Here is a 14,180-nt window from a genome sequence, read left to right as displayed (position 1 = left end):
TGAGCATTGGCCTGCTAAACCCAGGGTTGTGAGTTCAGTCCTTGAGGGGGCCGTTTAGGGATCTGGGGCAAAACTGGGGACTGGTCCTGCTTTGAGCAGAGGGTTGGACTAGATGACCTCCCGAAGTCCCTTCCCACCCTGAGATTCTATGATTCTAAGGACAGAGCATTACCAGCCAGTAGGGAGGTACACAGAGGAGAAGGATCTTTGTAGCCTCTCCCCTACTTTCAGGGCTGCGAAGGGCTCATCGGGCTCCATCCCTGCAATGAGGATGTAGTGAAAGCCTTCCCCATTTCCAGCCGGCAGGTGCACAAAGGAGGCAAGAAGCACTGAGTCAAATGACACTTTGTGATCCCAATTCCTCCTGTGCCCATCCCCGGAGCACAGGGTAGCCCTGGGCTGCAACACAGAGAGGAACCCTGCACCACCTGCCTGAACAGACTCCTGACCCAACACTGGCCCCATTGCCCAGACCCAGTGCCCTCCTGGTTCTGCCCCCTCAGCATGCCGCCACACCGAGCAGGCCCTCTCAGCAAAGGGGAGCACAGCGACCGGTTTGCACCTACCCGCCAATGCCGGATGTGTGGGGGTTGATTATTCCTGCGCACAGAGCTGCGGCGATGGCTGCGTCCACGGAGGATCCCTGCTTGTTGAGCACCTCGATGCCCAGCGCCGTGCAGCGGGCAGCGTCGGTGACCACAGCACCCTGGTGGAATATCTAGGAGAAGCAAAGCCATGCGGTACTGTAGGAGAAAGGCAGTGCCATCTGCTAGCAGAAGGAGCATTTCCCACACTTTCAGTCAAGCCCACGGCAGGGCCTGGTCTGGGGCCCAGAACGAACATGGGCAGCAGAAGATGGATTGTGTCTGGGTGCAATTCAAGGGGTTGGTTTTGACCTGTGAATTGCTGAGCAGCTGGATTCCCGACTACGCCACTCCTCGGGCTGGAGCTAAGACTGCCTGGAGACAAAAGGCCTCCAGCCACTGCTACCGGTGAAGTGCCCCCTGGCCAAATGTTCTAATGCAGCAGATCATTCCTACAGCCACGCTCTAGCCCTAGGTATACCATGTTATGTCACGATCACAAATGGCACCTGGACAGGGCTGAGAACAGCTAGCCTCTTTGTTCTACTCAAACCTCTTCATGTTTTGTACGTTTTCAAAATCCCATAAAAACTTTTAAGAAAACACAAAGGCAGACACCACAAGCAACCCCCACAGCACAGCCTTCATCCCACCCACACACCTAAACACAACCCCATAGCAGGGTCCCCATCCTCCCCCCCACACACCTAAACACAACCCCGATAGCAGGGCCCCCATCCCCCCCACACACCTAAACACAATCCCCGCAGCAGGGCCCCTATCTTCCTACACACACCTAAACACAACCCCCGCACCCCGGCCCTCATTTCCCCCCCACACCTAGACACAATCCCCACAGCAGAGCCCCCCCATCACCTCCAGGCACCTAAACACAACCCCTGCAGCAAGGCCCCCCATCCCCCTGCACACACCTAAACACAATCCCCACAGCAGCCCCCTCCCCTCATCCCCCTGCACCTAAATAAAACCCCTACAGCAGGGCTCCCATCCCCACACACACACCTAAACACAACCCCTATAGCAGGTCTCCTCATCCCTCTGCACACACCTAAACACAACCCCCACAGCATGTCCTGGCTATTTGTCAAGGGTGATCAGGAAACAGTTTGCTTTTACTATGTTCAGCACCTAGGTACAGTACTCTAACTGTGGGCACTCTAAAAATACACGACAGACAGACAGACAAGTGGTTAGACAGACTGCTATCTAAACAGATATCTATTGCAAGTGAACTTTGAGCATCAGCAAGAGTCCAAATAATTGAAAGAGCAAGGCTGCTCCTTTCCCACTCTGAGACCTGCCCCAGGACATCTAGCCAGGACCTCCCCTCTCATTGAGCAGTATGGGGAGGACAGCGTGGTCAAGACCCCCTGACACCTGTTTGCGACACACACACACCCCAGTTACCTGACATGACAGCACACTAGTAAATGTTCTGTAGCCTTGTCATAAATATAAAGGGAAGGGTAAACACCTTTAAAATCCCCCCTGGCCAGAGGAAAATCCCTTTCACCTGTAAAGGGTTAAGAAGCTAGGATAACCTCGCTGGCACCTGACCAAAATGACCAATGAGGAGACAAGATACTTTAAAAGCTGGAGGGGGGGAGAAATGAAGGCTCTCTCTATCTGTGTGATGCTTCTGCCGGGAACAGAAAAGGAATGGAGTCTTAGAACTTAGTAAGTAATCTAGCTAGATATGCGTTAGATTCTGTTTTGTTTAAATGGCTGAGAAAATAAGCTGCACTGAATGGAATGGATATTCCTGTTTTCTGTCTTTTTGTAACTTAAGGTTTTGAATAGAGGGATTCTCTATGTTTTGAATCTGATTACCCTGTAAGGTATTTACCATCCTGCTTTTACAGAGGTGATTCTTTTCCTTTTTTTCTTCAATTAAAATTCTTCTTTTAAGAACCTGATTGCTTTTTCATTGTTCTTAAGATCCAAAGGTTTGGGTCTGTGTTCACCTATGCAAATTGGTGAGGATCTTTATAACGCCTTCCCCAGGAAAGGGGGTGTAGGGTTTGGGGAGAAAGACGTTTCCAAGCGGGCTCTTTCCCTGTTATATATTTGTTAGACGCTTGGTGGTGGCAGCAATAAAGTCCAAGGGCAAATGGTAAAATAGTTTGTACTTTGGGAAAGTTTTAACCTAAGCTGGTAAAAATAAACTTAGGGGTTTTCATGCAGGTCCCCACATCTGTACCCTAGAGTTCAGAGTGGGGAGGGAACCTTGACAAGCCTATTTTGTCAAAGCAACAAAGTCTCAGTAAAATGGGCCTGCACAACAGTGCTGCCTTTCCTGTGAAACCCTTGCAGTGAAGTGGGGCGAGACCGCCCGTATGTAAAATGAGACACGGGCAGGGAATAGCAGGGGGTTCCACTGTCATTTAAACCATTACACTGCCTAATCCCAGTTAAGAATTATACCCCTCAATGACAGATGTGCCACACAATATACAGACCAGCAACACTATCATTTTGCCCTGTGATTGTCAGAAAAGTGACTATGTACCAATGGTGCACTCTGCCTTAATAATAGAGCTGCTCGCTGCATTTATTCAGGTTTGGGTTTTTCTCCTGCTTGAACCACAGAGCCAGCCAGGGCAGGATGAGCTGGATTCTGTTCTCTCCAGTGCATCATCATCAAAACCTCACAGATAAATCTGGTTGCAGAATCTCTGCCTGCAGCGATGATGCAAAAGCAGAGAGTACCCAGCTTGATTCTCAGATCCTGCAGGGAGTTTACAGCATTGGCTGGTAGAAAAAGCTTTTGCTGTGTAAACGGTTCTGATTTGATGTGGAATCACTGAGAGGGAATCGGTATGGAGGCTCCCAGTCTCAATTCTACAGTCCCTTTTTGACATTACCAGCATTTGCTGGGTTTCTTAACTGATAAGCGCAAAGGAGGAAGCTGTAGTTCCCAGCAGGCAATTGTTCCCATAGCTAGATTATCGTCCTTTTTAAAAAAAAAAAAAACAAAAAAAAAAACCCTCCGCTTACCTGTGGGTCCCCAAAGTAGATCTGCATGATCAGGGCCACCGTGACTCCCATCGCAAAGGTTAAGCAGGCTGTGATGATCACCGTCAGTCCATCCTGGCGGCAGCTGCAGTCTGCAGAGAATGGGTCTTTGCTGGTCTCCCGCAGCGGCGAGACATCCTGACTGCCCATCTCCGATGAAGATGACGGCAGGCGCTGGAGGCGAGCTGATTTCAGGAAAGAATCTGGATCTTCAGAGGCAGGAAGGAAAGGGAATGAGGGTTAGGTATTGAGGAAGCTTGGGTTCTTATTCCAGTGCATACACTGCACTAGTATTACACCTGTACCTGTTCCAACAAAGCTATTATCTTCCCTATTGAGCTTTCAATAGATTTTTCTGGCTCACATACTGCTTTGGGTTGTTCTACTCCTACCTTCCTTTAACACTTGTTAGCCTTAAGGGGACTTTTCCCTGGAAACAGTGAGATTTAGACAGCTAAGATGTCTGAATTTTTCCTGATGCAGCAGATGGATGGACAGACTGAGGACACCAACATTTCCAGCAATGAACCCATGATTAGTGCCCTTTTGGGCTTGGTTGTAACACAGATCCCATGTTATTCTGCTTGCAGATCAGTCTCAGAAATGCTGCAGAAGATGCAGTTAAGACCAAAAACCCATTGACATTACTTGGGCTCTGTGCTTAAGGTAAAGCAACTCAATCAAACATACCCACATCAAAATAGTAGGCACCAACATTATAATTACTGTGATCAAAGGCTGGCAAAGTGGGAGTAGGGAAACTCTATCTACCTGTCTGTCTGTCTATGGTACATTAGCGGTTCACAGCAACTCAACTAAATCTAAAGGCATTCAGGAAGCAAGGAGACTGTTTCACTTTCCCACTACTTAAGGCTTTTGAACAATGACGAGGAGAAATGCAAAATCTGGTGACTCAATGTAATTACAATATCAGAAATGATACAGTCAACAGAAGGCAGTCATGTGTCCCACTGCCAGGATTTAACTGGGAGGAAAAGGCCAGAACAGCAAACAAAGTGCACATCACTTCCACGTGACTTTGAAAACAATTTACCTTACTGTTCAAGGTTCTTCAGATCTATATTTTCTTCATCTGTTATTTTCCCAGAGTTGATGATTGTGAGAAGAGCCTGCACAGAGGGCATTACCTGGGAGTTAAAATAGCCACTTGGGACATGGGCCGGACTCAGCTGCTATTTAAATCCTGCTTCAAATAGAGATTTATGAGAGGTGTGCTGTCACCAGCATTCCCTGCTCAAACACACTCCAGTTGGCTGAGATGAGGTCATGTGCCCAATGGAAATTTTACACCATTCCAAGGCTGACCACATTATTTACCACTTAGTCACCATTGGCTGCCTTTTTAAATTTTTTTACCATGTCCTAGCCAGTGATTGGCTGAGATTAATTACATGGGCCTATCACACCCAATCCAATTGTCTATGGTCATCTAAGAGTGGGACCTTTCAGTGCTCTCTTGTTCCTGTCCCTCCGGGTGGTTCTGGGGGCAGTGGGTATTAGAGCTGTTACAGTTGTCTTCCCTGTGCTTCCTCTCTTGTTCAGGTGAAGCAAGTTCCTCTTGAGTTGCAAATGCTGGCATCGTCAGAGCTCAGGTGCAGCTAGGGTTGCCAACAGTCCCTTATTACAAGGGACGTCCCTTATTTTTCCATCTCTGTACAACGAAATCGGGAGTTGCTGAGTGCTGCAAAAAGCAGCAAGAAATGCCCCTGGCAAATATAGGTGAGTACTGCTTATTGATGATGATGATAATTAATTATACATAAGGTCAGATTCTCCTCCCACTTATACCAGGCTTTCATCAGTGAAACACCATTGATTCAAATGGGATCACTCCTGGTTTGCACTAGTGTGAGAGGAGAGTCAGGCCCAGAGATGGGGGGGTGGGGAGAGGAGACTGTGGATGGAAGAGAAGAGCTGTTCTCTCGCCCTGTGGTAAAAAGGCTGCATATTAATGGGATTTGGTGGTTCACAATTAAAATGATTGGCTCTTGGTTCGAATATGTGATCAGCAGGCCTCCTGCAGCTGAGTACTATCTGCAACTAGTCATCATTTTTATTAACCCAAGGGGCAGCAGGTTCCACACCATCTCCCTGGAAAAGAGAGAGAGGCACAGAGCTGCCACCAGTCACTGCAGGGGGAAGGGACTGGCCAAGAGGGGCCTCTGCCCCCTTGCCCCTGGGGGAGTAGGCCAGGAGCCCTGAGACATTCTTTGTCAGTCTGTAAAATTGTAGCTATTTTTCCTCTTGAGCCTAATGCTATTTCTGCGGGGTGAGCAGATTGGGATGAGGGGACCCTGCATCAGCAATATTTTAGCAGGTTGGCTGGGGCAGCCCAAGAGAGGGGAGGGAATGGGGTTGAGGGATGATCTGGAAAATAATAAAATAAAACCAAACGTAACAAGTTGTGTCCCTCTGCCCTTTTATTTCACTCGGCTGTTATCTGTCTGGTACTGTCGGTCAGTCTTGCCAATGCAGCTTGTAAACTCTTTGAGGCAAGGCCTGTCTCTTCCTATATGATTGTACAGCACCTAGCCCAATGAGGGCCCTCATCCTGACTGGGGTGTTTGGGCACCACTGTAATATAAATGATTAATAAAATACATAATAATAATATACCTCAGCTCCAGTCAGTACCTAACTCAATCAGCTAAGAGGGAGCATGACTGCTGGCAGCCTGGTCTCTGCCTCATCTTCAGCCCCATTTGTCAGGGGAGCAGGAATAGTCCGGAGCTAACATTAGGCTGTCCCTGCTCATCCTGTACTAAGGACACATTCCCCTGTCCTCACTGGTGGGCTTGGCTCACTAGCCAAGCTGAACAGGTGGAGATGAAAGGCCCCAATTAACCTCTTCATGTCTTTACCAGCCTCCTCCCACGTGCTCCTAGGGAAAGCAGCAGTTATGAGTTTTCCAGGTCCTGTCTCATTTCTGACATTTAAAAACCACTAGGCCAAATTGAGACCTGGGGTAAACAGGTGCAACTCCACTGGGGTCAGCATGGGCCCCAATTCTAATCTCAGTTACACTGCACTAAATCAGGAGTATCTGCACTGGAGTTAATAAAGTTATAACTTCTTACACCAATCTCATTTACTCTGGAGCAACTCAGGAGTCAGGGCACTGCCAGGGCAAAGCATAAGAGATCAAGCTTGGCCCGCTGTATTTATTTACCAACTTATAAAAGCACCCTTATCCCCTAAGGCGAGGGTGGGGGAGGCATGCAACCTACAGCCCGTAAGCCATACACAGCCCACCAGAGCATTTCATAAGGTCCCAGCCTGCTTTGACACAATATACTAACAGCCAATTCATTAGCTTTTTGTGGGACTGTTTACATCATTTTTCCTGTTTTCTATAATTGATACACATTTTATGCACTCATTTCTTTATTTGTTTTTAAATAGACAATACTGCACATAGAAACAACCTATCTAAATACATACAAAACAAGACAAACAAACTAATAATCAGTACAGGTGACTTTAAATCTTATTGAAATATGTAGAATCCATTTGGCCCCCACAAGGTGATGCTTAGGTTTATGTGGCCCTCCTGTGTAATAAGGCTGGGCGCCATTGCTCTAAGGACTAGGCACCTATACAACCTTCAACCAAGACATGACTCATTAATAATACCAGACAGTAACTCAGTCAAAACCCTCCCCCTGCATTTCACCTCTAGAGACCAGGGCTGCAATCCTGCCTCAGGTCACCCATGAAACTGTGTTTGATGTTCTCATCTGAGTCCCCAGTGGATGTTGGTCCACAGCAAAGAAACCCCACACAGTGCAACACAGCTGGGTGCCTCTTCTCAACAGGAGCTCAAGTTGGACAGGGCAGTCAGGGCGGGCAGTGGCTGCGTATAGGCTGGGGCGATGGGAAGAGGCCCAAGACTGGAACATCAAAAGATGCTGCAGGTCAGGATTGGAGTGTTTTGGCAGAGCCAGGTGGAAGCCCAGAATTGGAAGAGTAGAAGGGCATAGGTCAGGATAAGCTGAACTGTATGGGGGGGCCCACAACTGGACTAGCAGGGGAGGTAATTACTTTTGCAGAGCTGGGGCAAAAGTGGGGGGCAAATTGTGCACATCCCCTGGCTCCAGCCAGCATTCACACTTCTCTCAGTTCCACCAGCACCACATTCATCTATAGCAAGAAAATCAAATGACAACTACCAATGCTCTCTTACTTGGAGAATAAAAGCAGCAGGAATCTCTGTGCAAAACCGTGGATGTCTCCAATCTCAATGCTAAGCCACGCTTCTCTTGTACTACTATAGAGCTCTGGAACTGAGACTGCGGGACTGAAAATTAGACCTCAGCCATGCCTATAGTTGGGATGACAGAGCTCAACACATGCCCCATTCTTTCCCCAGTAAAACCCAGGCTCTTGGTGCTCCTCCTACCCCTGCTCAAACATTGCCCATCACTTGGGAAGACACCCCCTGTGGAGACTTCCAAAGCAAACAGTTACACCAGGGCGGGTCATTTGTTCCTTGGGGCCCCAGGAACACTTTGATACCCCACGTATTATACACTCAGGAGTTGGGAGGAGAGGTAGGCAGGTGAATGTGGGAGGGTTTTGCAGCTGAAAAATGGGATTTGAGCACTTGTCAGTCAGGGGAATTTCAGCAACTGGTGGGGCTTTGGCATCTGTCATGGGTCAGTCTGAGAGAGCCAGGCTGTGGGGCTGGTCCCAAGGAAGGGTCCACGGGGAGCCAGTGTTCAGAGGAAGTTGAAGGTGAATGTAGGGAAAAGCTGCTGCAAGAGCAGCACCCTCCAACAGGTACGGCCTGGTGTAACCACCCTTTAGCCCAGGGGTTCTCAAACTGGGGTTTGTGACCCCTCAGGGGGTCCCGAGGTGGTTACGTGGGGGTCATGAGCTGCCAGCCCCAAGCCCAACCATGCATGGGGCTGAGAGCCCAGAGCCCCAACAGCCCAGATCCACCCTTACCACCGTTCACCTCCAGCCCCGCTCCTCCTCCAAAGAAAGGACACCAAAATAGAAATTTGCCCAGAGTGCCATTTTTCCTAAGGCCGGCCCTGAGACTGACACAGCATTAGAGGGTTTGATTAATTCAGCTCTTCAGCTGCTGAATAAACTGCATGAATGTGTTTTTAATTTATAAGGGGGGGTCCCACTCAGAGGCTTGCTGCGTGAAAGGCGTTACCAATACAAAAAGTTTGAGAACCACTTCTTTAGCCCATACAGTATTGGCCTGTCCCTACACCGCTCAGAGCTCTAAACCCTGTGTCACCCTGGAGCTTTTAATCCTTGTTTGGCCCTGTACATTAATATAGTGACAGGCAAATAATCCAAATACTGGGCGGGTGCACAGTGCCTGCTATCCAAGGATCTCAGAGACCTTCACAGGCATTAATGAATTCAGCCTCAAAACACAACTTGCAGGCAGGGATGCACTTGTACCCCAGTGTAGCGATGGGGAAACCAGAGAATAGAGAGATGACCTTGGGCCAGTCATGTCACACGGGATGTCCATGGCAGAGCTGGGAACAGCCGCCTGAGAGAAAGAACACTCCAGTGGTTTGGGCATTAGCCCATGAGCTGGGTTCAATTTCTTGCTCTGCCACAGACTTCCTGTGTGAAACTGGGCAAGTCATTCGGCCTCAATTTCCTATCTGTGAAAGGGGGATAACAGCAATGCCCTGCCTCACAGGGATGCTGTGAGGATAAACACATTAATGATTGAGAAGTGCTCAGATAATGTGGTAATGGGGGGCCATATAAATACCTCAGTTAGAATCCAACCCTCCTCATTCCCCGCACTGGAGTGGCCTGTCTATAGGCTCAGAAAGACAGCGCTCGTCTGGTTCCATCTGATTCTCGCTGGAAGGTGCTCTTCACAACCACAGGGAATACAATTTTTTATTAAATGAGAGCTTAGATTGGGCAGACAACGAAGACCTAGATTAGCACTTCCTCAATCTTCCAAATAATGTCTCCTAGTTGACACTGGTGAGTGTACAAGTAGATTTTTCAAAGCCACTTGATGTTACACTCATGTAAGCTTTTAGATTTTCATTTATACAATGGAATACGGGAGTAGGACCATGAAACATTCAAAAATGTCAGCTGCGCAATTGTGTAACAGATTTCTGCATGAAACTACTGCAGCGTGGTGGGGAAATTCAGTACCTGTGCACACAAATAGCCAGATTTGCATGCACCATCACGATAATGGCATACATCAAATCATAGAACTGTAGGGCTGGAAGGGGCCTCAAGAGGTCATCTAGACCGGCCCCCTGTACTGAGGCAGGACCAAGTATACCTAGAGACCATCCCTGACAGGTGTTTGTCTAACCTGTTCTTAAAAACCTCCACAACCTCCCATGGAAGCCTATTCCAGTATTTAACTCCCTTTTAGTTAGAAATCAGAGGGGTAGCCGTGTTAGTCTGTATCCACAAAAACAACGAGGAGTCCAGCGGCACCTTAAAGACTAATCGATTTATTTGGGCATAAGCTTTCATGAGTAAAAAAACCCCACTTTAAAGCGTTTTTTACCCACGAAAGCTTATGCCCAAATAAATCTGTTAGTCTTTAAGGTGCCACCAGACTCTTTGTTTTTTTAGTTTGAAAGTTTTTCCTAATATCTAACTTAAATATCCCTTGTTGCAGTTAAGCTGATTACTTCTTATCCTACCTTCAGTGGCCCTGGAGAACAATTCATCACCCTCCTCTTCATAACAGCCCTTACCTTATTTGAAGACAGTGATCAGGTCCCCCCCAGTCTTCTTTTCTCAAGACTAAACATGCTTGGTTTTTTAACCTTCCCTCAGAAGTCAGGTTTTCTAAACCATTGTCATTTTGGTTGCCCTTCTCGGGACTCTTTCCAATTTGTCCACATCTTTCCTAACGTGTGACACCCAAACGGGACACAGAACTCCAGCTGAGGCCTCACCAGTGCTGAGTAGAGCAGGACAATTACCTCCTTTGTCTTACATACAATGCTCCTATTAATACATCCCACAATGATGTTAGCCTTTTTCACAGCTGCATCACACTGGTGGCTCATATGTGATTTGTGACCCACTTATAACCCCAAGATCTTTTTCTGCAGTGTTACTGCCCAGCCAGTTATTCCCCATTTTGTAGCTGTATATTTCATTTTGCCTTTCTAGGAGTAGCACTTTCCGTTTGTCTTTATTGAATGTCATCATGTTGATTTCAGACCAGTGCTCCAATTTGTAAAGGTCATGTTGAATCCTGTCCTCACAAAGTGCTAGCAACCCCTCCCAGCTTAGCGTCATCCGCAAATTTTATCAGCATACTCTCCACTCCATCATCCAAGTTATTAATGAAAATACTGAATAGCATTGGACCCAGGACAGACCCCTGTGGAACCTCACTACATAGGTGACGCATGAAATTGTGCTTGCATTTTGCACACACAATGACATACCTAAAGTTTTTGGAAAATCTTTCCCATAGACTCCAAGGTAAAGTAACAAAGGAGACATTTCTCTCTTGGGCCTGAAAGTGAAAGTGACATGGAATGGCATGAAATGAAAATGGATTATGAAAACTTAGTCATTTATTAGAACGTGATCAAGGAAATTAAAAGGTAAAAACCATGACCCCTTGCAAATTAGCTTTCAGTCCTCAAAGTCAGTGGGTCAAAGACTTGACTGGGAGCTATACAAAACAGTCCTTGCCTTGACAGAGAGATGCATGTACAGTATTTGTTCTCAGTCTGGTGACTCAGTGGTAGCAGCCCTGACCATCTGATACTGTCCAGTCATCACTGGGAATCAAATACTTTGCTGGTCTGAGGGAGGGAAGCAACAGCTAGTTACATGGATCGTTGTCACATCAGGAAGGTATTAATGGACTAGGGGCCAAATTAATCCCTAGCGTAAATCTACTAACGTCAACAGAGTCTATAGAACTCTCTATAGTTACACTGGGGATGAATCTGACCTACAGTCTCTATACCACTTGGTTTCACTTAGACATGAGTTGGAGCTGGGGTGTGCGTGGGGCAGGGGACAGTCACAGAGGCAGCGCTGGGGCAGGTGGAGGGAGTGAATTTGGATCCATTGGAGAAAAATATGACTTTGATCATCTGTAAGGAAACAATTTTTTAAAAAGAGTTAATCAAGAATAATTTAAAACCCAACCAATTTTATTAAAACCAGGCAGTTGACAGGAACAATTCACAGCTCTTTGCAAGTGTCTGTGTGTCTTTGCAGCTGCTATTACACTACCAAACTGGAGACCCCAGCAAACTAAAGTGGGGAAAGAGGGCAGACGATGGTAAAGATGATGACACAAGATCTTAGCAAGATCCTCCTGAGCCTAATAAGATATAGGGAATACTAATAATTAAGAATAAAAAGGGTAGTGACATTCCATGTGCTTGCTGTGAATGAGAGGGGGAGATGGGCTGATCAATGGGTATGAGGATGTTTGGATGAAGGGATAATGCAGGGCAGTAATGAACTAAGTGGAGGGGCTGGTAAGAGTGAGGGGAGTTGAGGGCAGGGTAACACAAAAGCAGATGAGGTGTTCCCCTGGGAAAGGCTGAAATGTCAGACTCAGTTGCCTAAATTCTAGAAGATTCTGAGAGTGAGCGACACGCCCCAGTGTGGTATTTTTTGGGAAAGTGAGTAACAGGACATAACTGTGTTTTAATTATGACCCCAAACCATTTCCAAGGACTCAGCATGGATCAAGGACGTAGTTCAGTCTTGTCTACAGTACAAGACCAAGCTGTACTTCAACCATCTTGGGAGACAGCCACAAGAAAAGAAGTGATCACTGGGTGGATCTGGGCAGTATCTGCCATGTTCTGGCTAGCACTGGGAGGCAGGTTTGGGCCTGCCTTGTGTCAGAGAGAGCCCCACTCCCCAGTAGCTGGGTTTTGCCTGCGTTCTGAGAGCTTCCCTCCCTGCATGAGGAGATTCCCCACTGCACAGGGAAATCCTACCCCCAAGGGCGTAGGACTCCCACAGGCTCTGGCCAATCTGCCCTGCAAGGTGAGGGAAGATCAACAGCCCAGCCACTGAAGAATGCCAAGTCCTGTGTGAATTGAGAGAAGGAAAGGGGTGGTCCCCTTGGCAGATCCCTGAAGGGCAGGGGAAAGACCAGCCAGCCACACCCCGAAGACAGTGGGTGAAAGAACACCCAACCCCGTTCCCCAAAAGGCTCCAAGAGTGAATCCTGAGTGGAACCAGGGCCAGGGGCTTTCAAGAGACCTGAAACTGGGAAACTGAGGGGGCTAGTGAGGGGTGGGCTGCCTGGTCCAGATTTGGAGCAGCTGCGATGGGAGTGCTGGAGTCTTTGGGAGCCAGGCCCAGAGAGGAGTGGGGGCGAGGGAGGGGGCCAGCAGTGAGAAGGGGCAGGGAGAGGAGAGATGGAGGCAGGAATGAGGGAAGGGTCTGAGGAAAGGAAGGGATCGGAAGAAGCAGAAAATAGGGAAGGGGGGAAGGAGGCAGCAGCGGCCGAGGAGGCGGGCGTGCAGGCAGGGGGCGGGCTGCAGACGGGGATAGCGAGGGGTGCACGGCTTGGTGCAATGGGGGGGTGCGGGTGGGCGAAGCTGGATACAGAACCCGGTGAAGGGCAGCCCCGGCTGGAGGCGTGCGGGGGAAGGGCCGGTCCTGGAGCGGGTGGCTGCAGGGAGGGCCGGCGGGGCGGGAGCTGCAGCGAAGGGCGGGCAGCCGGGATGCAGGGAGCAAAGCAGGGGCGGCTGCCGGGCTGGCTGGAGAGAGGCGGCGCGGCGCGGGAGGGATGCAGGAGGCGGCCGGGAGGGAGGGACCGGAGGCGCGGAAGGATGCTGGGCCGAGGGGAGGGGGCGCCGGGGGCTGCCGGCCGGCTCCTCTCACCCGTGTCCTGCTCGCCCAGGAACGCGTCCTCCTCCTTCCTGGAGCGCAGGCAGCCCTCGGCCGCCGCGCCGGCCGGCTCCTCCTCGGGCAGGCGGGGGAAGCTGGTGATGCTCATGTAGTCCACGGGCGAGTAGGCGCCCAGGGTGCTCTGCTGGCTCGCCTCCTTCTCCGCGGCCGCCGCCGCCATCCTGCCCCGGCTCGGCTCGGCTCGGCCCGGCCCGGCTCAGCCCCGCTCCGGAAGTGACTGAGGCCAGCGGCAGGGAGGGGAGGGAGGAGCGGGCGCCCGGCCCCCGGCTGCGTAGCGCAGGGACAACAGGTGCCCGGGATCCGCCTCTGCAAGGGAAAGGCCCCGGGGGTGGGGGGCTCTCGCACCTGTGAGGGAGGATCCCCCGGGGAGCGGGGATCCCCCAGCCTCTTCACCTGGCAGGGATGCCCCTGCCCCGGGAGAGGGGAGATACAGCTGCCCCTAGCCTGGAATCCAGCTATTATCCTTGCATGGGAGCAGCGCCCCTGTTCCTGGACCAGGGGCATCCAAGGCACGATCACCCCCGTTTCTGCACCCTCTCATAGACTATCAGGGTTGGAAGGGACCTCAGGAGATCATCTAGTCCAACTGCTCAAAGCAGGCACAATCCCCAATTTTTTTGACCCAGATCCCTAAATGGCCCCCTCAAGGATTGAACTCACAACCCTGGGTTT

The 14,180-nt window shown here is 49.6% G+C and overlaps 1 protein-coding gene across 4 annotated transcripts in view; it reads right to left on the bottom strand.

The window, feature by feature from the left end:
* GGT7 (gamma-glutamyltransferase 7) overlaps positions 1 to 13,705 on the bottom strand; it is a 49,948-nt gene extending 36,243 nt beyond the window's left edge. For 3 of the 4 annotated variants that reach the window (XM_073309852.1, XM_073309854.1, XM_073309853.1), the window contains exons 1-3: positions 13,482 to 13,705; positions 3,603 to 3,829; positions 567 to 718 (exon numbers count right to left, since the gene is read on the bottom strand). In XM_073309852.1, the coding sequence (XP_073165953.1) occupies positions 567 to 718; positions 3,603 to 3,829; positions 13,482 to 13,668 (566 nt within the window). In that variant the 5' untranslated portion in view covers positions 13,669 to 13,705. Of the gene's footprint in view, positions 1 to 566; positions 719 to 3,602; positions 3,830 to 4,674; positions 4,747 to 13,481 lie in introns of those variants that run through there. The other variant, XM_073309855.1, reaches the window with a different exon arrangement.
* Between the last annotated feature and the right edge of the window lie 475 nt (positions 13,706 to 14,180).

This window comes from Lepidochelys kempii, chromosome 13 (assembly GCF_965140265.1).
Source record: "Lepidochelys kempii isolate rLepKem1 chromosome 13, rLepKem1.hap2, whole genome shotgun sequence".
Taxonomy (NCBI): domain Eukaryota; kingdom Metazoa; phylum Chordata; order Testudines; family Cheloniidae; genus Lepidochelys; species Lepidochelys kempii.
This window is presented reverse-complemented; position numbering and strand designations above follow the sequence as displayed.